Below are 27,041 nucleotides of genomic sequence, written 5' to 3' on the forward strand. Positions count from 1 at the left end.
TAGTGAACCCCTTTGCTGTGAGCTGCAGCAGCTCTGAACCTTCCTAAAGCCTTGCTCAGATTTAAATTTGGGAAAAAAAGAGCCCTTGGAACAATAAATCCTTTGGAGTGTGGGCTAGAGACCCAAGGACAATAAAGCCCAGGCTCATCTAAACCTTCTCCAGAGTTGGTGCTGCTCCTAATTGGGATGGATGAGCTTTGCCATGGAAGAGCTGGGTAAGGATTGGTTGTTAAAACACAGGTTTATAGGAGCCATCCTATGAAATGATGGATCAGGAACGTGTCTTGCATTATCAAATTACCCCAAGAATTGGAGTGTTTTGCATGTAAAGCTTCAGTGCTAATAACGCTGTGCCAAATTAGTGGGAATGAATAGATGCTGAGTAAATAATCCCATTTTGTTGTTAGTTCCTAATGGAACTGTTGATAGGAAACAACCTCTCTATCTGTTTCCATCAGGATAATTTGATAACCCATCTGTATTAGTTAAACTGCAGATTTTGTAAACACCGAGGCCGAGTGATTTGTAACAGGAGCAGGATGTAGGAACCACTCTCCTAAAGTGTTTTTTAAATTGCTTTGCTCGCAGCTACAGAGTTTGCCATAAAGAATGATCCCTCATTGTGAAATTCCCCAGCCTCAGGAGTGGTCCTGGAGCTGAGGAAGGGACAGGCTGATGATTTAAGACTATTTAATGCCCTGCCTGTTGTGGAACAGAGAGCTGGAGACCTTCCTGCTCTAGCAGAACACAGCACTGCAGTTCCTTAATGCCCAGAACTGGGAAACTGATTTATCACCTATTAGGTCTTATTAGATCCCATTCAGTAGGAAAAATGAACTGCTGGAGCTGGATGGCAGAAAATTAATTTGAAATAAATGTTACAGAGTCAAACTTCTGCTCTTCTCTACAAGCCTCTGTGGCTGGGGTTTTCCAGTTGGATGTGGGTTCTTGCAGGGAGGCACACTGTGATCGTTTTACACATTTATAGTTTAGATTTTAAAAAAATCCCAAACATTTTCAGTGCACATCTCCTTCATGGAAGGGCAGGGGAAGGGCAGCTCTCCAGCTGTGCCAGGGGATGGGATCCACTGGGGTTTATTTATTCCAGAAGCACTTCTTCCTCAGGAAAAGGAGCCTCTGCAGAGCTTTACCTATAGATTTTTATGACTTTTAATCTATTGTTTATAAGAATGGCTTCCCACTGCCAGAGGGCAGGGATGGATGGGATATTGGGAAGGAATTGAGAGCCCAGAGCAGCTGGGGCTGCCCTGGATCCCTGGCAGTGCCCAAGGCCAGGCTGGACATTGGGACAGTGGAAAATGTCCCTGCCATGGCTGGGGTGGAATGGGATGATCCCTTCCAGCCCAAATAATTCCATAATTCTCTGACAATTCCATGACCACCAAGGTTAAACTCCCCAAAAATTCACAAGCCAATGGATTCTCTGGGGCAAATATTTGCCCACACCTTTGCTGACCTTAAAAAACTAAGCATTACATTAACCTTCCTTAATTTTGCATAGAATTTTAAATATTTTTTCAGCTTTTATGCCTCAGATGTGAACTGGGCTATTTCAGCAGAGAAATGGGTTAATATTCCTAGGGAAAATGGACAAATTATCAAAATGGAGCTGAACATTCCATGTGAAAATAATCTATGAGCTGACTCCTATTCTTCACTGCTGGTTGTTCACTGCATGGGCACAGGCAAATTACTTCATTCCTCCATGAATCAAGTCAAACATCTGTAAGGTCAACATAATGCAGATGATCTTCCCCAGCTGCTCCGAGATTCTTCCAAAAATAATTCAAATTAATATTATTGTTGTTATATAAAACTGTCACTACAAATCTTTCTTTATGGCAAACAAAGCATCTTTGACAATGGCCCTTTAGCAAAGAAGAGCTGAAAAAGTTGGCAAAGTTTAATTTTCCCACAATGCCCAGTTGCTTGAGTAACAAATCCAGTGGATGATTTTTCAGCATAAAATGCAGGAATAAAATTCTATAAATATATTCTTGCCCACAAGATCATATTTGGCCCATTTGCCATTGATATTTGGGTGATAATTACCTCAAAAAATATTTGAAGTTACCTGAATTCAGGCCAAAAGTACCTTTAAATCGTTCTCAAGCCAGAAGTACCTTTAAATCAAACACCCAGTTAAGTAAGTGGACTGTGAATGGAAGATCAAATTTATGTGTGACTTTTAACATCACATAAAAAATAAAAATATCTTTTAGCAAGATAAATGAGGCACCATGATAAAATGTTCTTGAAAAAAGGTCATTAGAACATTATAGATTAAAATTCATAGAAAATGGAAAACCACATTCTGAATTCCTGATAAAGAAATCACTGATTTCTTGAACCTTAGGTTGGGGTTTACACCGAGCTCACTCCCAGCTCTCTGCCACAGCCTCAGAATCAGTTCAAAGACTGCTGTAAAATGGAAATGCAAATTAAAAGAATCAAAACTGCAGCCTGACTAATCCCTGAATCATGGAATCATCATTGATATGGATGCAAAAAGCCTCTGAGATCATCGAGCCCAACCATCACCACCACCACCGTGGTCACCAGTGTTCCCACATCCACAGGGCTCTGAAACCCTCCCCGGGATGGGGACTCCAGCACTGCCCTCCACACCTTGTTACAACACTTCACAACCCTTTCTGTGAAGAAATTTTCCCAAATATCCAACCTGACCCTCCTCTGGAACAGCCTGAGGCCATTTCCTCCTGTCCTGTCCCTGTTCCCTGCAAGCAGAGCCCAACCCCACCCTGCCAGGGAGATTTAAGGACCAGCAAATTCTTCCCTGAGCCCCAATACTAACAGGAAATCTCATTTTCACACCATTTTCATGTAGAAGGATCTCCCACCCTGCTCTGCTGTGCTCCAGGATGGGCACTGACCCCAGCCCTGCTATGAAAACCCCTCTGATCTCCTGCAGAGCCCTCAAATGGAGCTACAAACCCTTTTTTTCAGCATTTATCACAGCACATCCTCTTACAGCAGCCCCTGGGCCCAAAGGCAACATCTGTGTGGACAATTTATGGCCATTTTCTGGAAGCCTGTGTCTGTCAGAGCCTGCAGCACACCCCAAAATGAGCTGCACCACATTTCAAACCTCGGCTGCTGGCTTGACACCACCGTGCCTTCACTGCTGGCGTCCCTCCTGACACCTGCACTATCAATTCTCCACGTTTGTGCCTTGAAACACCTCAATTCTGACATTAAATCTGTCCCTTTCTCAGCCTTCCTATAACTCAGCCTCCCAAATGGAACGAGAAACTAAAAAAAAAAAAAAGGGTTAAAATTTGAAACCTTCACAAATCACATCCTTCTTAACCCAGTGAATTTGCATGGCAGAATCTGATTTCTTGAGAAGTTTTCCTGCATTTCTATTGGATTCCTTGCCAAGCTTCCAGCAAAGCTCCTGAATACTGGCTCAGGTACGTGCAGACATAAATTCTTGCAGGGATGAGCAAGTTTTACAAGTTGTTGCTTCTTTTTTCTTTTCAAACTTTTTCGGAAGAATTTTGTGCTGCTTTTTAGATTTCTTTCACATCAGTATAACTCACAAAAATCTCATTACAAAAAAAAAGAGAAGTATTTGCACTGAGTTACTGATAAAAGAGAAAAAAACATGAAATTATTCACTTGTGCCATGTTACCTCTGCATCTGGGAAATAAATTTAAAATAGGATAAAAACAACTTGTGCAAAAAGCTTTTCACAGAGCAAGGAAAAACCACATTTTTTTCCCTCTAATGATCCATAGAGTAGGACACTGAGCACAAATTCCATTCACTCTTTTCAAAACCTGGGCTTTCATTTCCTCTTTCCTTTCCCTCTCTGAGCTGCCCTGGCTCAGGTGTGAATGACCCAAGTGCAGGCTCCAGGTGCTGCTGCTGGATTGAGGGCACGAGCTGCACTTTGTGTCCCCCCTGTCCTGTGCTCTGCTCCAGGGCAGCTCAGCAGCCTCAGCACTTCCCCCATCCCAACAGCACTCCCAGAGCCAGGGGATTTATGACTCAGGGAAAAAAGGGAATGTTTAATGTTTCGTGGGCTGGCAATGGACAAAGCAAATGTTAATGCAGTCAAGGTGAGCTCAAGGACACAACGTCCACCTGGAAACCCAGTGCTGGTAAGTGAATTGCAGAATATCCCAGCCAGGAAAAAAGTTATTTTCATAAACATGACATTTTAATTATCCTATTAATTGCAGATGAAAAGATTTACATGATAGGGTAACAACAACTCGTAAATTTAAGTTTGAAATTTAAGTCTGTGTAACCAACACACAGAGATTAAACTAAGAATGGAGGGGAAAAATGGGTGACCAAGCTTCAACTCTAATTTTTTTTCCTTTGGTGTGTTATAAAAGTTAATAAAAAATTAGGATCCTTGTTGGATCACAGCTTGGATGGGCTGTAGAACAACCTGGGATAGTGGAAGTGTCCCAGCCCATGGCAGGGGCTGACATGAGATGGGATTTAAGGTCCTTCCAACCCAAACCATGCTGGGATTCTGTGGCTGTACCATGAGCAGTTTGCTCATGCACTCAACAGCTGAAATGCAGCACTCAGAGAGTAAAAAAATACATACATTAATCAAACCACAAGCAATTAATCAATATCCAGAAGGGGGGGAAACAACAAAGAAAAAATAAACCAGAAAAAAAATGACCTAAAAAAATGCGAAATAAACAAACAAGCAAAAAACCCAACAAAAGTCAAATTACTCCCAATGACATCTGAAGAATTTGTGTAGGGAAATTTAGATCCACACAATGATCAGTAACACACTGAAATGGCTATCACTGTGTTCCAGTGGACAAACAGAGACCAGCACTAGAAAACCTCTTTTCTGCTGTTGGTGCATCCTAAGTGCATCTTCACCCTGAATTTCCTAATTAATGCACCAAACTTAGTGATATAAAACCAAAGAGTAAAACAAGATTAAACCTTTGCATGGTAATTTTCTCTCAAAGGATAAAGAAACCAAACCATGTAAATCTCCTTTTTTTTTTATTTTAAAAAAGACATTTTCAGGATTGTTCCTCTGCGGCCTAAAGCTCCTGACAGAACCTGCAGCATTCCCAAATCCAGCCCTGGCTGTGTAAGATGTATTGTAGTACTTACATCCCAAACAGGCTTATTCACTGCATGGAGAGAATTCATTTATTATTAAAGAGCACTGGAGAGGAGGCAAAAAAACCCTAAAACCCTAAAGCAAACTGGTTCCTTATCACTGCAATTTCATTTATTGACACAGCTGGAAATGAGCTGGTGGTAACTCTTTGAGTCCATGGACAGGACAAGGTAGGACAATGGGAAATGGCCTCAAGGTGCACCAGAGGAGGGGCAGGGTGGATATTTGGGAAAATTTCTCCCCTGGAAGGGTTGTCCAGCCCTGGCACAGCTGCTCAGGGAGGGATTTAAGAGCTGTGTGGATGTGGCACCTGGTGGCCTTGGCAGTGCTGGGGGAATTGGACTTGATGGTCCTGAAGGGCTTTTCCAACCTAAACTGAAGTTGTAGGACTCTGTGCATTCATCCTTCCTGACCATGCACAACTGCCACATCTACAGCCCCATGAACATCTCCCACAAACCAGGTGGAGGAAACAGAACCTCCAGCTTTTCCTGAGAATCACAGAACCACAGGATCCCACATTGGTTTGGGTGGGAAGGGACATCAGAGATCATCCCATCCCACCCCAGCCATGGCAGGGACACCTCCCACTGTCCCAGGTGCTCCAGCCCCAGTGTCCAGCCTGGCCTTGGGCACTGCCAGGGATCCAGGGGCAGCTGCTCTGGGAATTCCATCCCAGCCCCTCTCCACCCTCCCAGGGAACAATTCCTGCCCAATATCCCACCTTATCCTGCCTTTCTACAGCTTAAGGTCATTCCCCCCTCCTGTCCTACTCCTTAACCCAATGAATCTCTTCCACTGCACAAGAACCTGCCCTTGGTACTCACCAAGCTTTACCAGCATTTATTTGTATTTATCATATCTATCCACAACATACAATCACAATCCAGCCCTTCTGGATTTTCAACTGAATGAGCTGAGAAACTTGAAAAAATCTCATGTGCCAGTCAGCTTTGTCTCATCTGAAGCTGCCCATCTCAGGTTAATTGTGGTGCATCGTTATCTCACCCCACGTGCTTGCTGTGGGACATCTCTGACAGACTGAACTGAGCTTCCCCAGATCTGGAGATTAATTTCCATAATCAGGGAGTCTTGGAGCTGTTCTGCTCATCCCACACCCACATCTCTGCCCAAAACCCACTCCAGGGTGCCTTCAATCAACCCCTTTCTATTTATCAGCTCTAACAAAGCTCTCCCCACGTTAAATCAAGGCGAGCGCTGCGTTCCATCCATCACACTCGTACAGGGAGGATTTCCATGTCAGAACAAGGGAACAGCTTTCACAGAAACGTGTAAGTAGAAGGGATTAGATATTTTACAGCAGAGAGAACAGCGAGCTCTGATACAGAACTCCATGTAGGGGCAAAGTTTACAAATTTCAATCAAATCCAGGTTAAGCACAAAATGGAGGAGTCGGTCACATCAGGAGAAGCACAGCAAAAAATGCTGAATGCAACAGTGGTTTTGCACTCTGGCTTCACTGGAGTCCTTATTTCCTACCAACTTTCAGACCAAACAAATTAGCAATTCATGCTACAGATGTCAGAAGTTATAAAGGAAATTAATGCAACAGTCGAGCTGAAATGAGACTGAGGAAAATGCTGTTATTTTCCCTGTGGACTCGTACGTCCACACACCGAGTTCTGCTTTGTGAAGATAATATCCAGAAAGTGCTCAGCAAAGCTTAAAAAGTAAATATCTAAACCAATTTTTATTTTTTCCAGAAATGCACGTGAGTGCTGGGTTGAGGTTTGGGTTTTTTAAAGATCTAATATTGAAGCATTTGATGTAAATTTGTCATTGGCAATATTCCAGTTTTCTTATAAGGGGTTTTATTCCATGAGTTTTGACTAATGCAAAATAAGTTTGCCATCCTGACTAACAGAGCAGTAAACTCAGTTCTAAGCTAGAATTCCAAGAACTACTGCATTGATGGGACAAAGGAAAATGGCATTAAGCAGAAGGAAAGTAGATTTCTATGGGATTTTGGGGAGAAATTATTCCCTGTGAGGGTGTAAGGCCCTGGCACAGGTGCCCAGAGCAGCTGTGGCTGCCCCTGGATCCCTGGCAGTGCCCAAGGCCAGGCTGGAGCAGCCTGGGACAGTGGAAGTGTCCCTACCCATGGCAGGGATTGGAACAAGATTATCTTTATGGTCCCTCCCAGCACAGCACAGGATGGAAATCCAGCGTGGAATCTGCACATTCACACAAAACAATCAACAGTTTTAATCTATTTCCAAATTTCCTATTAGCAGCTCTGATGTCAGGATTTAAAGCACACTTTCTATGCTGGATGAATAAATCTCATATGCCAGCATAAATTTTTCATGATTCCTTCATAAATTCCTCATTCCTTGTTGTCAGTTGTCTTGGCAGAAACTAAAATATAGGAAGCTGTAAAAACGTCCATCTGCTTTAATTAAGCCAACTGCCTCCTCCCAGTGGTGTCAGACAAGCCCTGGGTGAGCCTACAGATCACCCAGAACACACAGCAAAGAGTGCAAGGGCCTTTTAAAGATAAACACAGAAAATTTCAAACCCTGCCTCACCCCTCACTGGTTGGTGACCATCCCACAGCTCCCTCAGGTTTTCTAATCCTTGTTGGGAATCCTGTTTGTTAAACCTGAGTTGTGAGCAGCAAAGCAGAGAGGGGGATTTTCACCCTCTGCAATCAAGAGGCAAGAGTTTACTACAATGGTGCATTTTTTTCATTAGGCTAGGTCAGAAAATAGTAAATTAAAACAGGAAAAATAAAGCAATTGATTCCCATCTGGAGTACTGCGGACATGTGCGGTGCCCTCAACATAAGGAAGGCATGGAACTGCTGGAGCAAGTCCCCACAAGGCCACAAAGGTGATAAAGGGGATAGAGCACCTCTAGTATGGAGACTGGCTGGGAGAGTTGGGATTGGTCAGCCTGGAGAAGAAAAGGTGGTGTGGAAACCTCCCAGCACCTCCCAGGAACTACAGGGGCTCCAGGGAAACTGGAGAGGGACAACTCACCAGGAACTGCAGGAACTGGAGTGACAGGACAAGGAGGAATGGGAACAAACTGCTAGAGGGCAGGGCTGAATGGGATATTGGAAATTGGGAATTGTTCCCTGGCAGGGTGGGCAGCCCTGGCACAGGTGCCCAGAGCAGCTGTGGCTGCCCCTGAATCCCTGGCAGTGCCCAAGGCCAGGCTGGAGCACCTGGGACAGTGGGAGGTGTCCCTGCCAAGGCTGGGGTAGAATGGGAAGAACCATCCTGTGGTTCCATGATTCCATGCAGAATGAGAATCCTCTCAAGAGACAATCACAGCAGAGCTGAGCACGGCTCTCCAAGGAGAACCAAACTCCCTTCCTGAGCTTTTCTCTATGCTCTTCCCAGCACCAGATGATCCTTGAGATGCCCTTCCACCATGGGATCATACTCCATATAATTCCTATAATTCCATGCTGTATTCCATATCTATTGCTCAAGAGACATTCCAGAAGGGCCAAGAGTGGGTCCTTCAAGGAGCACCCAGGCCTCACTGCTCCCTCAGCTGTGTCAGAACATGGTGAGGGAGAAAATGACTTCAGAGCTTTGGACAAACCGGAAAAGATGAAGAATAATTCTGAAGAACCTAAAATCCTTCAATTCTGTTAAAAAAACTGAAAATTACAAGTTTATGAAGAACACAAAACTCTGGAACTCTGGCTAGGAAACATTATTTTCAGGGATACAAGCACTGGCAAGTGCTGAATGCACATTTCTAAGTCTAAAAAGTGCTGCACCAAAACAGGAAAGTACAGCTCAACATGACACCAAATATAAGGTAATAACTGTGATTCATATCTCAGAGATGGAAATACTTTTCCTCAAGAAAACTTTGTCCTCATTTTCCTCGAGGAAACACAACTGAAGCAGTTGTGGAAGGAGCACATTGTCAAAAATAGTCTGACAAATAAAAAGTTACTCTGTGTTCAAGAGGAACTTACAGAAAACATGTTTGGTTTTGACAGTTGGCAATTTCACTTTGATTTTTAAAAATGAAACGTGGTTTCTGCATGAGAAGATGCAAAACAGTCCAGAAGGAAGAACATGAGACAACAAGTGTGGGAAGGAGAGTGAATCCTCACAAAGCCATCCTAGTATCACACCTCCCTTAAAAACCTCACTGACGCAAACACACAACTGAAATTCATCCCAGAAATGTTTCTGTTTGTACATCTTTATGAGAGAACTGTCAGAAAATCATCATTATATTCTCCTGCATGTTTTTTTGAGTACTTCTGTTACACCTCACATAGTGCAGACGTGACCAGGCCAGCTACAGGCAAATCATACAAAGTAATTACATTTTAACAGTCAAACACAGAGAGGAACAAACCCAGGGAGTGCCTGAGTCCTCAGAAGGAAAATTCCAGCATTAAGAAACACAGAATGTCACAAAGGTGATTTTTTGGTTAATACAGAATCATTGTTCCTCCAACTGACAGGAACCAAAATACATTTTCAGATGACAAAAGAAGAAATTAAATTAAAAGCTGAAGGGTGATGGGGGATACAGCTGTTGAAGCCTTTCCTGCTTCCTGTGCAGATTGTCCGTCCATCCATCCATCCATCCATCCATCCATCCATCCATCCATCCATCCATCCATCCATCCATCCATCCATCCATCCATCCATCCCTGTGAAGGACCAGGACTCTGCAGGAGCCCATCTGGTGGACTCCATTCCCAGAATTTTTTAGGATAAGCTGACTCACCCCGTGCTGTGATGCATTTCTCTGTTCATGTTCCAGAAGACTCCTCCTGCCCAGGGGACACCTGAGCCAGCAGAGAGCTGCCCAAGCCAATTAAACCACCCAAAACTTCTCAAACTGAGCCAGGACATGATGCTGCACCACAGGAGTGCTGTGGGTTATGGAGAGGTGGCTCCAAAGGGAATTGGGTCAGAGATGGGATCAGGGGCTTCAGCTCCTTCTCTCTGAAGCCACTTGCAGAGAGAGAGAAACTTTCCATGCCGCTGCTAACCATAGTGACCTGAGAATTGACTGTTTTCACACCTTCTGCAGCAGCCATACATTATTATTTTTCTCTTTTCCCGGCGTTGCTGGCAAGCAGCAAACAACTCCCACAAAGGGCAGCTGGGAGCTCTCCCCAGCCTCCAGGTGAGGGCCTGGGGAAGCTGAAGGCAGGCAGGGGTGGGGAAGGCCAGAGCAGGAACAGCAGAGGCATTTCCAGAGCGCCTGGATGCTCTGGATGCAGCTGGGAACATGGGCAGGCTCAGGGGAAGATGGAAGGTGCAGGGGGAAGCCCTTCCCACACATCCAGGACAAAAAAATCTGAAAAAGCTGGAAGAGCAAAGCTTCTGTCTCCAAACAGATCCCTGAACACACTGACAGTAAATTCCCTTTGCAGCTCAACAAGCCTTTGGTGAATGTTTATGCACAAGGAATTTAAAGAAGGAAAAGGTTTGCTTTTAATATCTTTCATGTTATTGCTTTGAACATCCCAAATGAAAAACATGCTGCAAGTTTAAAGTTCAGCCACTCAAGGCACAGTGTGTGCCTCAGGATGGATATTTCCTAACACCACTGATAATCAATATCCATCACCCATATCCTAAAGATGCTCTCATTTTAGTTAATGTTAAAAAATCATGAATTTACCTTCTCAGTTCAGCCTGTTCATCCCAAGATCTAGAAATATCTCTGTTTTACTACCTGCAAGTGCCAGCTTTCCTGTGACACTTCTGATGGGAAAGGAGAAACATCCATCAAGAAAGGCTGAGCTCAAAGGCTGCAAAGCACTGAGAGAGAGAAGATGACTTTTCAGTGCTTATATTCAGTGATATAAACCTTCAAACTGGTGATAGCCAATGATCTGACACCTCTTTTCTCCCTAAATATGCTTTAAACTCTTCCTGCCCTACAATCACCCATCTGTTATATCAGAGCATGAATAATTTCCTTCTTTAAAAAAAAACCTCCAGTTCTTCCTATAGTGGCTGTGCTTTCTCATACTCCCACTGTAAAAGCTTGTCTTCTAGAATGTGCTCATGAAATATTTCTGATCCTAAAATTTAATAACCCCAGAAAAGGCCTTGCTGGCTTTTTAAGCATCGAGGCTGCTGCTCTCAGAAGCCAAAATGCTGCACCATTGTCAGTCACTGAAAAAGATGAAAATTCAGAAAAGGAACATGTTGGCAAGGTAAGAACAAGCAGGATTTTAGGCATATTTCACCCAAATTGTATTAAATTAATAACTGGGTTGGACACTACCCTTGTGAATCATTAAAAAATTAATACATTAAGAGCAAAGTACTATTTTATAGTTTGTACAATATCTCTGTTTAGTCAAAGTGCTCTAAGTGCTGAAAATCCTGAAGTCACTCCTGGATGGTCAAGCCCACAGAATTTCAGTGCAAAGCTCACTACAGAAATCTGAATTGCAGATTAACAGCCAAAAATGCCTTTAAGCCTGAAAATAATATCCAAACAACCATTTTTTGTTACTTTTCAAGACTGAAATATTGGTTTTTTTTACAATACTGGAAAAGATGAATAAAACCCAAGTGTGAAAAAGCAGCCCATCCCTGGGTATTTTTAAATGGGCAATGGTAGTAACTGGAATGATGCTGATGTGAAAAAAGAATGATTCAAAGTGAAAGTTGCTACACCTTTCCTGTTAAAAATAAACATCACGTGGTGTTAGCTTGGACTTGGTAAAAATGGAGCCCTGCTTTGGGATTTAACACCTTCAGCTTTATTTAATTAGCTCCCTCACTCTGCTGCTTCTATAAGCACCAAGTGTTCCCACATCGTGCTCATGCCTCACATCCTGTGCTAAAAACATCCCAGAACGTTCATATCTGGGGCTGTGACGTGGTCACCCTTCCTGGGGGGTTCAATGAGCACAAAATGAGCACTCAGGGCACCACAATTCCAATTCAAAACTGCAATAGCACATCCAGGTGGGTTTGGGTGCTAAGATAAAATGTTTTTCCCGTCCACCACAGAATTATGGGATCATTTAGGTTGGAAGAGCCCTCTAGGATCATTAAATCCAACCTGGCATTCCAAAGCCACCACTGATCTGGGTCCCCAGGTGCCACCAGGATGCTCCATGGTCTTTGGATTCCCATCATCATTTCTCACTCTTGGTTTTGGCCACATGTCCCAGGGATCATTTTTCCTGTGGGATCCTACAGAGCAAATCTCCTCTGGGTGCTCCCAAGGAATGTGGTGCTGCAGGCACCAAAACTGGCTGTGAGGAGCCAGGAGAAGCAGAATAAAGCTGGAAAAGTCCCCAAAGCTCCATGAAATGAGAAAGCAAATACTTGGATGCAGCTTCATCCCAAACACCCACACTGGTACAATAATGTGAATTCAAATGTTCATGAGCTCATCTTAGAGAGAGCTAAACTTTGAATATCTACTCACCAGGGCCTCTGGAGTGGGTTCAGGCAGCAGTGGGGAAAAGAACATTGGAATCACAAGATGAAATGTCAAATTTAAAATGACAGTTAAGGGTTTTTTCAGTTGTAATTAGCAAATTGTAAGAAAACTTTAAATTAAAGGAAAGTTTACACTAAGGATCTGTCTGAGGAAACATAATCTGCCAAGGGTTTCTGCTACTCCTGAAGTAATTAAAGCACAAAACAAAAACCAAAAACGTGTAACAACATTATTATCCATCATTTACGGAACAATATATTGAATTCTTTGTGCTTAATTTGATAAAAAAAATCATAAAACCCAAATTGATAAAGATATTGGCTGCTAAAAGGCTTCTGAGTACAATCATCCCAAAGTACCTTAATGTCAACTCATGTTTAGATTCCAGAAGGCAAAATAATATTGGAATCATTGTGTTCCATTTGAAATTACTTTGGCAAGGCTTCTTCAGGTCTCAATCAGCTCTCAGCAGAGAATTACCACAACACACAGCCTAATAACCTCTTACAGCTTTCACTCTAAACAATGTGTTACACCCAGCAGTTCTCAACACTGTCAAGATACAAGTTGAGAAAAAAAAGAGGGCAAGTAGCCAAACAAATGAGTTGGCTTTCCAAGGATCTTGTTAAAAACAAAGGAAACCAGGCATCCACAGCATCCTGTGGGTGATGGTTCCAAAAAGTGAGGAATAAAAAGCCATTTTCAACATTCTCTTGCTTTTTCTCAGCGTAGCAGTTGAGCCACGTTGCCTCTTGCACTGTGTGAAGATCCTGTGCCCTATTTCTCCTTAAAATATCCCATTTCTGAGCCACTCTGGAAATGACAGCCTGGGAGGTGCCTCTCAACTGCTCGTGACTTTAGAGCAGGTAAAATACACCAGGGGACAACCAGCAGGGGTTTGGGAGGAGCAGCCACTCCTGCCTGTGATTCCCTGAGGAATATCCTCCATGGAAAACCCCCAGCAGTGACATGGGATGTCCCCTGGATTAAAGGCTCTTCTAAATAATGCTGACAGGATGAGGGAACCCTCAAGTTTAGGTTGGATATTAGAGAAAATTTCTTCATGGAAAGGGCTGTCCAGCAGGGCAGTGGTGGAGACACCATTCCTGGAAATGTCCAAGACCTGTGTGGATGTATCATTTGAGGATGAGGCGGTGCTGCTGGGTTGGTGCTGGGCTCTGATCTCAGAGCTCTTCCCCTGCCTAAACAATTCTATGATAAACCCACAGATTCCTTGATGTTCCCCAGCCTTATAAGACACACAGAGCATTCAAAAGGTTTTGAAGGGATTGAATTTGCCCCCACTCCAAAGAGGACAACCAGCTCACTCTCAGGAATTTTCCAGGTCTAAACCTCAGCACTGCCTCACTACCTAAAACTTTGCAAGGTGCCAAAACCAGCAAAAATTTCTTCTTTTAACAGAAGAAAAGATGAAAAAAAAAAATCTCTAAAAAACCCTTCATTCACCTTTTCCCCCCTGAACTCAAGAACAGCAGCAGTTGGGATCATTTTATCCCTCTGTGTTTCTTCCTGGTGCAGGGAGAGCTGTTCCCTAACACAGTTCTTTGCTTCCAACTCACTGGAATTTTCTTGCAGCAAAACAAAGCTGAAGTGTCACGGGGTTGCTGCTGAGCAATGAAGGTGGAGCCAATGCTGCACAGGGATGTTTTGGAAGCAAAGTTAAAAGCAAGATGTGCTTTAGGATGAAGAGGACCTGCAACAGCCTTCTCCTGGTTTTACAGAGCTGCCATGGCCCTGAGAGCTCCATTCCTGGCAGGACACCAAATCCCATCCACCTTTAGGGACAGGAAAATGTCTTTGTCAAGGGAAGCACAATAATAAACTCCAGAAAACAGCAGCATCACAGTGGATGCTGGACATGGTCACCAGCCCAAGCCCATCTTGCTGCAGGAAATCTTCCCAAAATCCCAAGACGGCTCCAAAGACACAAAAACCATAATTAAGATGATACAACTATGACCAACAAGGGAATTATTTTACTGCTGAAAAGCATTATTCTGCCTCTAGACCACAGGAGGGATTAATCATGACCCAAATAGATGGAAGGAGTGCTCAAAACAGGAGCAGATGGATTTGGGAGGGCTCACACCTCACACACACATCCCAACATTGGCAGCCTCGCCAGGTGCTTTTCAGAATCCCAGACTGGTTTGGGTTGGGACCTTAAATCCCCCCCAGTGCCACCCCAGCCATGGCAGGGACACCTCCCACTGTCCCAGGTGCTCCCAGCCCAATGTCCAGCCTGGCCTTGGGCACTGCCAGGGATCCAGGGGCAGCCACAGCAGCTCTGGGAATTCAATCCCAGCCTCTGCCCACCCTACAGGGAACAATTCCTTCCCAAAATCCCATCTAGCCCTGCTCTCCTTCCATGACTTTTCCATCCCAAATGATCACAGACTGCAGAAATGAAGGAGAAAACCAGACCATGGAATCCAGAGGGCTGCCCCAGCTGCTCATCAGCTCTCACAACCACACCATTATCAATATTCCATCAATGCCAGGGACATCTCTAACTCCAAAGGCTGGCAGAAAACCACCTGATATAGGGTGGAAGCCAGCACGGGAAAAGAGCAGCTGCTGAAGAATATTCCTTCAAGGGACCTCAGCTCTTTGAATTAGAAAATACCCTGTTATTTCAAACACAGTCAAGTATATTCATTTTCCTCCCAGGTGCAGTTAATTTGACAGGTACAATGCTAAAGCAAAAATCCTGCAAGGTCTTTCCTGAAAAGGTCAGTACATTATGCAACAGGGTTTTATGACAGCAAAAAAAAAAATCCCTCCATCTACAGAAATTTTAGATGATTTACAGAAATTTTAGATGATTTATCAATGTGCATTTGTGTCTTTTATTCCCAGATGAAGAGCAAACTTTGGGGCACACGAGTTAATTTTGAGAGCTGTTTTTTTCAGGAAGTTCTAAGCTTTGAAAATTGTTATTCTCGGTCTATACATGGGAAATAGGGGGAGGTTTTTCTATACAGAGAAATATTCAGCACTAAAGAAAAACAAAATTGCTCCCATTTGAAGTCTTATTGCATTCCAGCCCTGAATTAAATGATTTGATTGTTCAAGCTGCATGTCTGGACTCTTAAACTTTCTAAGTAAGCACAGAGTCCTGTAGGAAATGCATTAATAGTCAGAAAAAGTACCAGCAATTCCTTCTAATCCAAGCTTTTTGTACTGTTCAACTCTTCTTGAAACAATGCATCCCTTGGCCTCCTAAAACATAATTGCATTTCAACCACTTCCTTCATCCCAATTGCAATTTGGAAATGTAAACCAGTCACCCTATTCCACTAAAACATATATTGAGGGAATATTTAAGTGATCAGGGCCCCAGTGACAAACTTGGAATTTCAAGTAACATCCAATAAAATTGAGTGGTTAAGGTTGGTAAAAAACCTTTAAGGTCATTGAGTCCAACCCTCAGCCCACCTTGTTCCAGATGTTTCTGGAACACTTCCAGGGATGGGGACGCCACCACTGCCCTGGGGAGTGCTCCACAACCCTTTCCATTAAAGAATTTTCCCTAATCTCCAATCTAAACCTCCCCTGAAGCATTTTAAAGCCATGAATAATGTCTTTGAACATGGAATTAACACAGGCGTGAACCCACAAAGGGATTTGGGAAATGAAATGATGATTTTTAAAGCCTTTTTTCCTGCTCCCTTCACCCCAATCCCAAAGATTCAGTAACACCTGATAGACTTTGAAACTGGGGTGCCCTGCTTTTCCTGTAGTTTGCAATCCAGAATCTTTGCCATCCTTCTGGCCTCTTTTCCCCTGTTATGAAAACTACCCCTGATCCAGCAGGAGCTCGGGATGGATTTTAAATCAGAGCTTTTGCACTTGCACTCATCTGATGGATGCGACTTGACTGCTCAATTATGTAAGTGCAAAGAGCCTATTTTCATACATTTATTAAAACCATCCTGCTTTTGTTTCCATAAGCCTGCCTCGAACCCAGCACAATATCACCATGAAGCCACATTTCCATAAGCTCAGCCCAGGTTTCAGTGTGGCTTTGGGGGCCTTGTCAGGAAGGATAAACTCAGAGCTGGGAAGGTCCCGAGCTGCGCAGAAGCTGCTGCGGCTCCTGACGCACGCCAGGGTTTGCCCACTGCTGATGGATGGTCACAAACATCACTGGAGGTAATTCTGAGAGCACAGCACGCATCTGACAGGTACTGCTATGACAACAGGCAGCACAACTGCCTACATTTCCCTGGAAGCTCCAAAAATAAACATTCCAGGACGTGTTCATCCCGAGCGGCTCCACCGTCCTTTGTCCTCCTCTTTGCAAGGCTTTTTTTTGGCTTTTCATACAGAAAATTCATTGAGATTCTGGGCTGGTGGGCTGGGTTTGGGTGGGGTTGAGGGCATTTTCTTCATGGAAGGTGAGGGGTGGTGGTTTGGATTTGTGCAGGGGACAGGGGGCACAATACAGGAATATTTCTGTTGCTGCTGAGCAGAGTTTGGGGCTGGGACAATTCCCTGAGGAGCTTTTCCAGTGCCCAACCATCCTTTGGGAAGAATTTTCTCCTGATTTCCAACCTAACCCTCCCTGACACAACAGGTAACACCCTCCAGATTCCCTCCCCAGGCCAGCTCTATTTCCTCTGGAATAAAAAACCAACAGAGAAAAGAAACCTCATTTTCACTGAGAGCATCTCATCCCTTTCTCTCTGACTTCAAAAGGCAAAACAAACAGGTATTTTATGTAAATGTGGACATTAGAAACAAAAAATAGAACAGCAAACATCAAATTCCTTTTTCATAGGCAACTCAGCTTCCACTGGCACAGCTGCAGATGAAAGTAGCAGCTACAAATTAATATATCATAAGGTCTTACCAAAGGAACTGAATTGTCTCAAATGCCAAAAGTAAGACCAAAGACTAAATTATTTTCATTTACGGAACCGTAGGGAGGAATTGCTTTCATGTTCTGAGTTATGTGTTTAGGAGGAACCTAAGTTTAGCTTGTCAGCTTCTGACAAAAGTTAACAACAATTTCTAAAACATTTCGGAATCATTTCCAAACGTGCTTTCGATGGGGGAATGGAAACAAGACAAAATCACAAAATCCCTGCCTTTTTTTGTAACTGCTTTTACAGTTCCAACTCCTTGTGTGTGCTTTCCTGGAGATGCCTGGAATGAAGAATCTGCCTCCAAAGCACTTCCCAACCCCAGCCAGAAACACAGGAAAACTCCCTGATTGCTTAAAACTGTTAAATACAGATCTTGTGGCTTGAATTTCCTGAAAATGTGGGCACAGACAAACCCTACAACAGCTGGATTTTTAAGCTGGAAAAGTATCCTAAAAGGAATTTTAAGACACTTCCAGCTCCTCCTTACAAGTGCATTAATGGTCCCTTATCCATCTCTCCCATCCCTCAGTGTTTTTTTCCATCTCCTTTCCTTGGATATTGTTGTTTACAGTAAACCAGGGGAAGATCTGGACCAAAATTTGGAAGTGAAAGGAAAAGCCACTGCATCAGTTTGAATATTCTTTTCTTTTACCCCCAAAATACTGATGAGCCACCTGCAAACCAATGTCACCTTGAACACAATGAACACCTTGAACAATTTAGTGGCAATTCCACCAAACTGGTAACACCAACACCTTGGACTCTGAATCAAAAAACTGCTTTGTTAAAATGAGAATTTTACTACATTAGACAAGTCAGCAAATAAAGTATTTTACAAAAAAGGAAGAATTCTTTTGTTAGATATGAAGATTTCTTGTGTTCGTTTTGGCATGAAAGGTGGGAACACAGTTTGGCTCCTTGAGGTGTTGGAACTGAGGCATGGGATGTGATCCTGAGCTTGGGATGTGATCCTGAGCTTGGGATGTGATCCTGAGCTTGGGATGTGATCCTGAACTTGGGATGTGATCCTGAGCTTGGGATGTGATCCTGAGCTTGGGATGTGATCCTGAACTTGGGATGTGATCCTGAACTTGGGACGTGATCCTGAGCTTGGGATGTGATCCTGAACTTGGGATGTCATCCTGAGCTTGGGATGTCATCCTGAGCTTGGGATGTCATCCTGAGCCTGGCACAGCACTACTGGGAGGTAGAAAAGAGAGAGAACCCTGATGTTTTTATGCACTGGACCAAAACCAGGCAGGGAAAGTTTTCAGAATAATTTCTGTCACTGTTATGAGCGCACAGATTTTTATATATATAATATATATATATAAATATATATTTCTATATATTTATCCCACTGGTGAAGGTCAAAAAATAGAATAATAAATTTGAACTAAACTTATATTTGCAAATATTTCCTGTAATCCAGTCATTCACAAGCTTTTCTCCATTTCCCCTCTTCCCCCATGGCTATAACTTTATCTCATCTAGAATATTTGAAGCCACTGCTTAATCCAGAGTATTTTAATCTGGAAGCAAAGCACTGCATGGAGAGGAGCTTTAGGAGAAACCTCCTAAAGGACTGGTCTAAATAGGAATTAGAGCTCCATTTTCCAGCTATTTTTAATTCTTTTCCCATTGTTTCACACTACCAGATACATTCCATGCAGGAAACAAATGAAATTATGGATACATTTAAAATTGAGTTCCCTTGATTTGGTTCATGGCACAGAAACTGCCCAAGGAGGTGCTTTCAGAAACGACACAAAATTGCACATTCAGAGTTATTTCTATGGAGGGGATGCCACAGCTTTAAAAGACAAAATTTGTTCTTAAATTTCATCTGGTTTTCTTCAATAAAACTTTATAAGGGTGGAAATAAATGGAGCAGATGGACAAAACAAGGTATTTTACAATGCAGCTTTCTGGGCTAGGAAACCACGTTAACTCCAACAGGAAAAATGAAAAGCACAGAAATCAACTGAGAAGAATTTCCAAAGGAGCTGGTGCAATGGGAATGGAAGAATGAGGGAATTAGGGATGAACAACCCCCCTTAGGACATCTGAAGATCCTCTTCAACACCAAAAAGACTGGGAAATGTTTTTGTTTTAACTTTAAATACTACTCAGATATTCTGCAGACACTGAGGGGAGGCAGGATGATTCAAAGATCATCAACACATCCCATTTCTGCTTCCTCAGGACTTCATGCTCAGCATGGAAAAAGACAAGACTATTTTTAAGGATAAAAATTCCAAGTGTCTGTCCTAACTGTGAACCATCATGCTTTGAATTCCTCCCAATTTTCCACGAGGAACTGCCTGGGGGAAGAATTCCTTTGTGTTGCTTTAAGGAAAAAACCAGGAGCAGGGAAAGGTTCTTTTTGTACCTTTGCTCTTCCCTTTGCTTGGCCAGAATTTCACAGTGCCAAATAAAACCCAAGGTGAAATCCCTACCCTAGTGAACACTGAGAGGTCACCTGGCAATAATGTGAAGAGAACACAATTCCAGACTGGTTTGGGTGGGAATGACCTTAAATCCCACCCAGTGCCATGGCAGGGACACCTTCCACTGTCCCAGGTGCTCCAGCCCCAGTGTCCAGCCTGGCCTTGGGATCCAGGGGCAGCCACAGCTGCTCTGGGCACCTGTGCCAGGGCTGCCCACCCTGCCAGGGAACAATTCCCAATTCCCAAGCTCCCATCCAGCCCTGCCAGGGAACAATTCCCAATCTCCCACCCATCCCTGCCCCCTGGCACTGGGAGCCATTCCCTGTGTGCTGTCCCTCCATCCCTGTCCCCAGTCCCTCTGCAGCTCTCCTGGAGCCCCTTCAGGCCCTGCAGGGGCTCTGAGCTCTCCCTGGAGCTGCTCCTGCCCAGCTGAGCCCCCCCAGGTGTCCCAGCCTGGCTCCAGAGGGGCTCCAGCCCTTGGAGCACCCCATGGATCCTGTCCATGAGCTCACTGTCCCTCCTGTGCTGGGCTGGCACAAGGAACCCTCCCTGCAATGCTGACCACACTGTAACTGCCCTGTCTCCATTTAGCAAAACCAGTTAAAGCATTAAGAATGTCTAACCACAAACCTTCCCAATCCTGTTTCAATCTCTCCCAAACTTCAGGAACCCCAGAGTTCTCCTGTTCACAGGTAACACATGCTGGGAGGGTTTCCCAACACCTCCAACACAGCTCTGAAGGCACTCAGAGTTGCTGAAGCAAAACCACTTTCAAAATGAATAAAAAAAGAAATAAATCCAAAGGGCTTCAGATGTTCCTCATGAGCTCTCAAAGGGCTCCTTATTTCAAACACCAGGTGCTTCCCAAGCATTCCAAACCAGCAGGAAGAACCCAAAGATGGCTCAATCTCCTGACTCCTACTTATTCAGAACAGATTTTATTAGGGAGTTAAGGAGACTTCAGAAGCCAAGATTAAAGTTATGGTGCATTTTTATAAGGAGAGCAGGAGCTGTGGTTCAGGATTTTATATAAGGAAACACTGACAACTTTACAGCCATGGTAGCTTCCAGTAAATGCAGAAGAGATTTCTCCAGGCAACTGGTAAATATAATGTTTTTCCCTTATACTTTCATCTCAGTACACATAAAAGCATTTGACACACTTAATAAAATGTCACCAGCATAAAACACTGCACAAAGAAATGCTAAATAATGACAGAACTGCAATTATTGGGGAAAAAATGAGCATTAGGAACACTTTCAGCCTCTCTCTACATTACTGGGGTGATGGAATTTGGATTTAAAAACTTCCTTAATTCTTCTTGAACCAGAGAAAACATTCCTGGACATACAACTCCATACAACACCACCTAATGTGAGGTCATATGCAAAACATGCAATTCACCCTCCAAAGAATAAATGGAATTACTTTAAGATATGGATAGAAAAATATGTGATTCACCTTCCAAAGAATAAACTGAATTACTTTAAGATTTGAATAGAATTTTACTGCACCTGCAGTCAGCTCCAAAGTCCAGGTTCTCAAACTGACACCACCCTAAATTTTAGGTGGCTTCCAAGATCCCTAAACCAGGCCACTACAATGCTCTTCCAGAGCCAACATTTCAATAATTCTTTGCATCAGAGGAGGAGGAGAAGGCAGGGCAGGCTGGCTGCAGCTGCTGTTTCCAGGCAACCCCGGAGTTGTGGAGAGCTCTGGAGCTTCTCCCTCTGTACTCAGCTCTGGAGCCTCTCCCTTCATACTCAGGAGAGCTCTGGAGCTTCTCCCTGTGCTCAGGAGAGCTCTAGAACTTGTCCCTCTGTACTCACTTGTTCTGCATCATGTTCATGATCACCCAGTCGAAGGGGTAGACGTTCTTCCCAATCAGGTTCTTGAACATGATGAATGTCTCCATCAGGAAATCCTAAAAGAAGAGATAATATTTGGAGAAAATGGGACCAAGGAACTCCAAGGGGTGGTGGCAGTTATTGATGATTGCACTCCAAAGGGGTCTTTGTGTTCTGCTTCATCAAAAAGACATTTTTCATTAAAAACACACCTAAATCCTCCTCAAGCACATTTACACATGATGCCCATAAATCCTACAGTAATTCCATTTCAGAAATTATAAAAACAGTAATCCCACCCTTAAGCAAAGGGATTCATCAAGAGGATCAATAATGGGATTCATCAAGGTCAAACACTGGCTCACCAATTTTGCAAAAGGAGTTTTTACTGGAAAAATCATCATTTTTTTCCATACTATGGACAAAACCACCCAGTTCTTCAGTGTATTGTGATACACCTGTCACAACATACTCTTGGGAAGTTGATAAAAGCACACTGGTTCATGGAAAGAGGAAAAGAAATCAAAGCTAAATATTTATTTAACTCTTAGGATTGCACTAAGAATGCTCCCAGAAGTCAGGTGATGAATAATCCCTCCCTTCATGGATATTCTCCAGAAACTGAGATTATTTATGTATTAAAATAAAAACATCTCCCAGCTCAAATCATCACCCCCCACCTGGGGCAGAGGACAGACATGGCTTGGACATCCCAAAACTGGGAGGGACCCTCCCTAAAGGGAGCAGCAGGAATTGCTTCTGTAAGGGAAAAGCTGCCCAAGAACAAGTTAATTTAACAGCATAAACCAATTTATTTCCACACAGCTACAAACACACAGTTCTTCAGAGCAGAAACTTTGTGTACTTTACAATGTAAATCATCTCCTACAATTTGGGAATCTGTAATTGCTATCTAACAATTTCAGTAATATCAAATGCTGCGAGAAAGATAAAGGGGAAGAGAGAACTTCATGCAGAAAGTCCTTGATCCACTTCACACAGAGATAAAAATGAACTTTCATTCCAAGGTTAGAATATCTTCCCTTTGATACAGTTTCTCAGCAATGGTATTTATCTGGTCTATCTTTAAAATGTCAAATGCCTACAAAAAAAAAATCCCCAATATGTTCCATCAACTGGACTTTTAACTAAGACTGGTTTCTGTGTAACCTTTTCAGTGAGAAACCAATCTGAAGTCCCTGCTCTCATCAGTCTTTGTTCAGCTCTGAGAGCCAGGATCTTCAGCAGATTTATCCTTTAATCCACTGTTCTGTTCAAATGTTTTCCTGGCTCAGAAATTCCCCATCAGTGGATGCAGGGAGCTGCAGAGACTCTGAGGACATGGCTTGGGGATCAAGAACCCCAGAATCCCTGACTGGTTTGGGTGGGAAGGACCTTAAATCCCATCCCATTCCACACCTCCCACTGTCCCAGGGTGCTCCCAATGTCCAGCCTGGCCTTGGGCACTGCCAGGGACGCAGGGGCAGCCAGAGCTGCTCTGGGAATTCCAGCCCAGCCCAAAAAAGGGAACAATTCCCAATTCCCAATCTCCCATCCATCCCTGTCCCCTGGCAGTGGGAGCCATTCCCTGTGTGCTGTCCCTCCATCCCTGTCCCCAGTCCCTGGCAGGGCTCTGAGCTCTCCCTGGAGCTGCTCCTCTCCAGGCTGCTCCTTCCTGATCCCCATCTTTCTGCTGGAGGCTCTCACTTCCCAAATATTGCTGCAAAAGCACATTGTGCAAACATCCCCCTCTGGATTCAGGGAAAATGAGCTCAGATGGGTTTGTGTGACTTAAACCAAGCCAGTTACCCCAGCTGATTCTGACCAGCTGACAGCTGCTCTGGGCACCCTGTGCCAGGGCCTGCCCACCCTCACAGCCAGGAATTCCCAATTCCCAATCTCCCATCCATGCCTGCCCCCTGGCAGTGGGAGCCATTCCCTGTGTCCTGTCCCTCCAGGCCATGGTAAATATTGTCTCTCCGTGTTTGTTATCTCACAAAGCAAGGTGGAATTTCCCCTCTCTGCAATTATCCCAGACCCACCTGGACCCTGCCCTGGCAGGGGCTGCACTGGGTGATTCCCAGAGGTCCCTTCCAACCCCAGCTGTTCTGGGGACATCCAGGGAACTGGGTTCCACCATGTGCACAACATACCTGGTGAAAGAGCTCCTCTGCCATTTTACAACATCAGCAACAATCACAGAATCCCAGAATTCTGAATTGGGAAAAGCCCCCCATGACCACCAAATCCAACCTCTGACCGAGCACCACCATGCCCAGTGAACAGATCCTGCTGCTTTGGCATGGATGGACAGCAAGTCTGGAGCTGCTCCTGGTTCAGGCGTCACCACTGCCACCACTCATCCATCCCACAGCCTCTCCTCCAGCTCAGGAAGATCTGCCTTCACTTAAGAGCTCAACTTGCACATTTCCTGCTCATTTTTTCTGTGTTTTGGTGACAGAATTCCATTGATGATGGTTTGGTTTCTTCCTGAGCCTGGGGGTTCTGACCTACTTTGCTGATTCAGCTCTGCATCTCCACCCCCTGATATTTACATTTTAATAACCCCACACTCACCCAGGTACTTTAAATAATGCTCTGTAACAACTGAGCTAATTATTGATCAAATAAAAGGCTCCTTATGCTCACCTGGGGTTTATGCAGTCATAATATTGCTCTTTTTTCCATTTTATGGTTCTCGTAGAAAAGAAAATGGTTTGGATGAATTAACCTCATTTTATGAGGAAAACTCAGGGTTTTTGAGGGGCTGGGAAGAGAGGGAAGCCAGCAGGACAAGAAAAATCTACTTATTTTCAGAATAACTGGAAGCAGGACAAATATTTCTGAACATAAAAACCTGTACTAAAGGAGGAAGGGTTACAACTCCTGCTCTCTCTCTAACTACAAATACAAATCCTATTTAATAGGAAATAGAATTCACAGCAGGTAAGACCCCTAAAAAATTCCCATCCACTGATGGAAAGGAAACAGCCTGGGCTCAGCTGAGATTCTCCACATGGCAGAACATTAACAGGCACTTTTTGTCAACTAAACCAAATGTGTCTCAAATAAAAATATTTTTTACCCAGTAAAAAGAGGAAAAAAAATCAGTCCCAGAAATAACCTTCCTGATCTCAGACAACATTTCATCTCAGGATGACAGCAGAATCACAGATTTTGATTTTACAGAATCACAGCAGAGTCTGGGCTGGAAGGGATCTTAAAGCAAGAAATTCCTCTTTGAACAGACATTCCTTAATAAATCTAAACTCTCTATTCTGCAGAGAGGTAAAAGACTGGTTTTATTGCACTCCACCTCATCTTTTTGAAGACTTTTGAGGCCAAATATGACCATTATAATAATCTAAACCTGCCACCTACATAACACAGACCATAAAGTTTCCTCCAGCACTTCCAGCCCTGAGCTTCCAACTCCTGCTTGAGCAAGAGCAGAGGCTGAAGGAAGACTTAAGGGTCTCCAGTGGTGAAAAAGAAACCACAGCTTAAGTTCTCCCTTTTTCTTGCCTTTTTTTTTTAAGATGAAGTTTTTCATTTCTGCCTGGCTGAATTTAGTCTCAGTTCTAAATCACTGATTTGTGATTAAATGGAATCCTCTGCAATAGGAGGTGCAGTTGCCACCTCCAGCTCTGGGTTTAAAAGCAAAGATTCCTGGATTTCAGTTCTACTGGCTGAGTCAAATGAGAGTGGCACCAAAAATTGCTGGGTTAAAGAAGTGAAAAAATCATAGTAAAACAAAGAGAAAGAAAATTTAGTTTACTCCCTGTAGTTTCCTTTACTCACAGGGTCAACAATACTCTGCCAATAAACCTCCACATCTTAATGAATATTATTTAAAATCAGCTCTGAACTTTAGAGATGCCAGAGCAGGTGCAAAAAGTGGCTGAGATATGGAACAGGGCAAAGAGCTCAAACCTTGCCCAACACAGGCAGAAAGAACATAAATTCAAGATAAACTGGGAAGTCCAAACATTAAAATCACACAAAAGAAAGATCCAGACTTGCTTTTCTCTTCCCTCTGCTGTATCCACACTCTTATCAGCCCTTTATCTGCACTTAGTTTGGGAATGTTCTGCTCTCTGCTGAGCAAAGAGCTCAAACCTTGCCCAACACAGACAAAAGGAGAATAACACAAATTCAGGACAAACTGGGAAGTCCAAACATGAAAATGACACAAAGGCAAGGTCCTGGCATTGTTCTGGTGGGGCTGGAGGAAGAGGAGAAGCTGAGGAAGGGCCCAAGCCCAGCTGGGAGCTGCCTGGAGCCCCCCAGGGTGGCAGAGGGGACGATGTGGGGTCACTGCTGGAGCTCAGCCAGGGGTTGGTGTCCCCTCCCAGCCCTGCCTGGCCATGTGGCAGTGCCACCTCCAGGCTATTACAGACTTATCTCCTCAGCTATAAACTCCCTTCTATTATGCTTTAATTAACTTGGGTTGTTGCCTTAGCCAGGCTACCCAATGACTCTGAGAAGACAAATTTCAATTACTATTGCTTATTTAACAACTAAGGGCATCTTTAAGGTTAAAGTGTTTTGCATAAAAGGGAAAAGGGAAAGTGAGCAGATCTCTAAGTAAAAGCTACTTCAAGAAACAAAATCAGGACATCTGGAAGATTTAACACTGAAAGTTCCTTTCCTAAGAAAGCCTTTTTTATATTCTTTTTCTTCTTTCCTTACCAGATTTAAGTAATGTCTCAACAGTACTATTTTTACTGCTTTCTTTTAATTGCCTCCAGTCCACTGCCTCATGTTTTAAAGCACTGAACAGCTCCAGCTGTACTCCTGTGCATGTCACAATGCCTAAAAAATTATTTTCTATTAAATCTATAATGCCAAGCACATTTTGTTCACATCTCACAAGTGCATTTAATGACCAGTAACAGGGAAAAAAACCCAAACACAAGCTGAGCCATCTTATGAAGAGATAAAACAAATGAAACTCACCACAACATCCGACCTCATCTTGCCAAAAGTCTTGATTAAATGGGCATAGTGGTAATCCTCCATTTGCCTCAGGATGGCTGTCATGCAGGCCACAAAACTCCCCTGGCAAAAAGCAAAGGAAAGGAATCCATTATTTAGGATAATGCAACACAATACCGGCCAGCAAAACATAATATTGCTAGAGAGAACCACAGAATGCAGTGGAGATAATTCCATCGTTAAAATTCATTAATGGATATGCAAAATTCTGTCAAGGAAACAAAAAAAAACCCCATCTCAAAAAGTTTCCAATTTCATGGGTTTATCACCGA

At 43.5% G+C, this 27,041-nt stretch overlaps 1 protein-coding gene across 5 annotated transcripts in view; it reads right to left on the minus strand.

The window, feature by feature from the left end:
- DOCK1 (dedicator of cytokinesis 1) overlaps nucleotides 1–27,041 on the minus strand; it is a 283,605-nt gene that overhangs the window by 105,479 nt on the left and 151,085 nt on the right. For all 5 annotated transcript variants that reach the window (XM_063163002.1, XM_063163003.1, XM_063163000.1 and 2 more), the window contains exons 28-29: nucleotides 26,731–26,832; nucleotides 21,754–21,848 (exon numbers count right to left, since the gene is read on the minus strand). In XM_063163002.1, the coding sequence (XP_063019072.1) occupies nucleotides 21,754–21,848; nucleotides 26,731–26,832 (197 nt within the window). The remainder of the gene's footprint in view (nucleotides 1–21,753; nucleotides 21,849–26,730; nucleotides 26,833–27,041) is intronic.

Source organism: Melospiza melodia, chromosome 9 (assembly GCF_035770615.1).
Source record: "Melospiza melodia melodia isolate bMelMel2 chromosome 9, bMelMel2.pri, whole genome shotgun sequence".
Classification (NCBI taxonomy): domain Eukaryota; kingdom Metazoa; phylum Chordata; class Aves; order Passeriformes; family Passerellidae; genus Melospiza; species Melospiza melodia.